At 33.1% G+C, this 2,957-nt stretch overlaps 1 protein-coding gene across 1 annotated transcript; it reads right to left on the reverse strand.

The window, feature by feature from the left end:
• Nucleotides 1-521: 521 nt before the first annotated feature.
• Nucleotides 522-2,240, reverse strand: LOC110097617 (probable LRR receptor-like serine/threonine-protein kinase At3g47570). The gene is given in 3 exon segments (XM_028701256.1): nucleotides 522-925; nucleotides 1,005-1,361; nucleotides 1,364-2,240. Coding segments are annotated over 3 exon segments (1,638 nt in total).
• Between the last annotated feature and the right edge of the window lie 717 nt (nucleotides 2,241-2,957).

Here is a 2,957-nt window from a genome sequence, read left to right on the forward strand (position 1 = left end):
ATTGAGTTTATTTAACTTGATAACAATAATGGTATGACTCCACAAAAGTCATCTTTGATGCTCATTGTGGTACTTCATTAAAATAAATTATTTTCTTTTCTGCATTTTTGTCATGGATAATCTGAGAAATAAATACATGAAAATTATTAACAATCTGATCTCAAAAGTTGATTCAATATTGATTCAACATAAGCTGAAAGTTTGTCAAGCTATAATTTGTTTTAAGCTTGCTCAATCTAATCACCAACAGCAATAAATGTAATTTTTTTTTTAAATGGGAATGAGAGCTTCCTGCCCTTTACCTCTATTGCTATGAGCATGTAGATGTGCAATGGGAATTTTTAACATTTCTATGGAATATGGTGATTTTAGTAATATTGGAAGAAATCCATCTTTGGTCCAAAATCTTTGAGAAAGATTTATTAATTCAGATGTTAAGCAAACTATTTCAACAAAATAACCTTAAGCAAAAAAAAAAAAAAAGAGACAAAAATAGTAAACTTAATTTCATACTTAATATGCTAAAGATGTGTTGTTCTGTCATTTGAAGACTTGAGGAAGATGTTTCTTATCGCATATAATTCATTAAAAGCTTGTGCTATTTGTATTCTTTTTGTTGGAGATTCCTCTATGCAATGAAGACCAACTTTAAGAATTGAGACAATGCAGTCCAATTCAGGCTTGCTTACAACTCTCATGTGCCGAAGGCCTTCCCCAACTTCATCATCTTCCTCCTGTAAAATCAAATAAGGATCCACAATATCCATTGCCCTTTCAGGTAGAGAAGCCTTGACAAATAGATGAAGGGTGAGACCTTCATTGAATACTTCATCAATTGGTCTCCTTCCAGTAAACAACTCCAATAAAATTATTCCAAAGCTATACACATCTCCTTCAACAGAAATGTGGTTGGCCGCCCCATATTCTAGTTGTAATCATATGTTAGAGAAAATAATTAATACAAGGTATAAAAGTTGTTTTACCAAGTGCATGAAGATAGATACCTGGGGCTGCATATCCGATGGTTCCTTTCAATGCAATAGAGCTAGTAGAAGTTTGGGAGGATTGTTTTGTAGTATCAATAAGGAGCCTTGCTAAACCAAAGTCACTTATATGTGCAACCATGTCTTCATCAAGGAGAACATTACTTGGCTTGAGATCACAATGAACAATTGGTATAGGTCCTTGATTATGAAGATAATCGATAGCGGAAGCTACATCAATAATTATATTTATTCTTTGGATTATGGTTAATTTTTTTGGTCTATCATTGTCAAATATTGATGGTAGATGCAACCATTTATCCAAATTGCCATTTGACATGTACTCAAAAACTAAGGCTTTGAAATCATTGCCTTCATGTTAATACTCGAGCATGAAGTTAATATCCTTACAAGATTTCTATGTCGAACACTTCTCAATGCTTTGCATTCCAATTCAAAGCTTTTAGAGGCTCCTCTTTGTTGGAGATTGAGAACCTTTATAGCGATGCTTTTTTGCCAATTGTGATCCAAATTTCCAATGTAGACAGAACCAAAACTTCCTCTTCCAATTAAATTATGTGATGAGAACCCATTAGTCACTCTTCGGAGCTCAGCATAAGAAACATGTACATGATTCTGATCTTTCTCAAGTCTCTCTATCGAAGGAAATCTTTTTGACTTTCTCCTCTTCCATGTTGAAAGGATAAATAATAGAATGATACAAGTTATTGGGATGATCGTTGATACTAGCACAATTAAAGTTTGATTCTTCCTCGAGGCTTTATTATTCTGAAGGCACGGTGGTAGCTTTAATTCAACAATACCTCCACAAAGTTTATCATTTCCATACACTGAAAATGCACTTCTGTTCAAAAAAATACCAATTTGTGGAACTTCTCCTTCAAGCTGATTGTAAGAGATGTCCAAATATTTAAGGGATTCTGAGAATTTGGGTTTTTTTCCAGATAAATTGTTATAAGAAAGATTAAACAACTCAAGGCTCTTTAATGATTTAAGAGATGATGGAATGTGCCCTTGAAACAAGTTGTTGTCTATGAAAAGATATTTGAGTTGCACACATTGAGCAAGATTGCTCGGAATTTGGCCTAATAATTTGTTACTCGACAAAGCAAGAGATTCAAGATTTACTAAGAGGCCAACATCGATAGAGAGCAATCCAGTCAACAAGTTGTTTGACAAGTCAATACCATGGTATAGAGAAGTGATGCTAAAGATTTCTTTTGGTATGGTTCCCATGAACTTGTTGAATTGAAGGTGCAACTGTGTTAGTTGTTTACAACTTCCAAGGTTAGAAGGAATATTCCCACTAAAATCATTGTGATCTAAAAAAGTTTTTCTAGAATTGAAAGGTTGCCAATGTTGTATGGAATTTCACCTGAAAGTCTATTACCATGTAAATCTAATCCTTCTAATGAGTTCAACTTTTCAATCCCCACAGGAATGGTGCCCGAGAGATTATTTTTTCCTAGGCTTAACAAGTTAAGACCAATGAGATTTCCTATATCTATAGGTATGTTTTCATATATTTTGTTCCAGTCTAATCTGAAATATGACAATGTTGTTGATAGATTTATTACTGTTTGTGGTAAAATTCCTTCTAATTTATTCCAAAATAACTCTAGTTCCTTCAAATTAGTACAGTTGGTTAGTGCCGTAATGAAGGATCATTCTTTGATGTCTCTTGCTTGCAAGAAATTTCCACTGAATAATACTTTGGATAGATTTTTTAAATTCCCTATATTAATATGTATGGGTCCATCAAATAAATTTTTAGAAAGTTGAAGTAATTCTATTCTAGAAGAGTTGAACAAGAAGGATGTAATGGGCCCATGAAGCTTGTTATTTGAAAGGTGAATATATTTAAGAGAAGGAAGAGTTTTCATTGGTAAAACACCAATTAAATTATTATTTTCAATGCTCAAGTCTATAAGAGAGGTGAGGTTCCAAAGAGAA

The sequence above is a fragment of the Dendrobium catenatum genome, unplaced genomic scaffold, assembly GCF_001605985.2.
Source record: "Dendrobium catenatum unplaced genomic scaffold, ASM160598v2 fragScaff_scaffold_1659, whole genome shotgun sequence".
Classification (NCBI taxonomy): Eukaryota; Viridiplantae; Streptophyta; class Magnoliopsida; order Asparagales; family Orchidaceae; genus Dendrobium; species Dendrobium catenatum.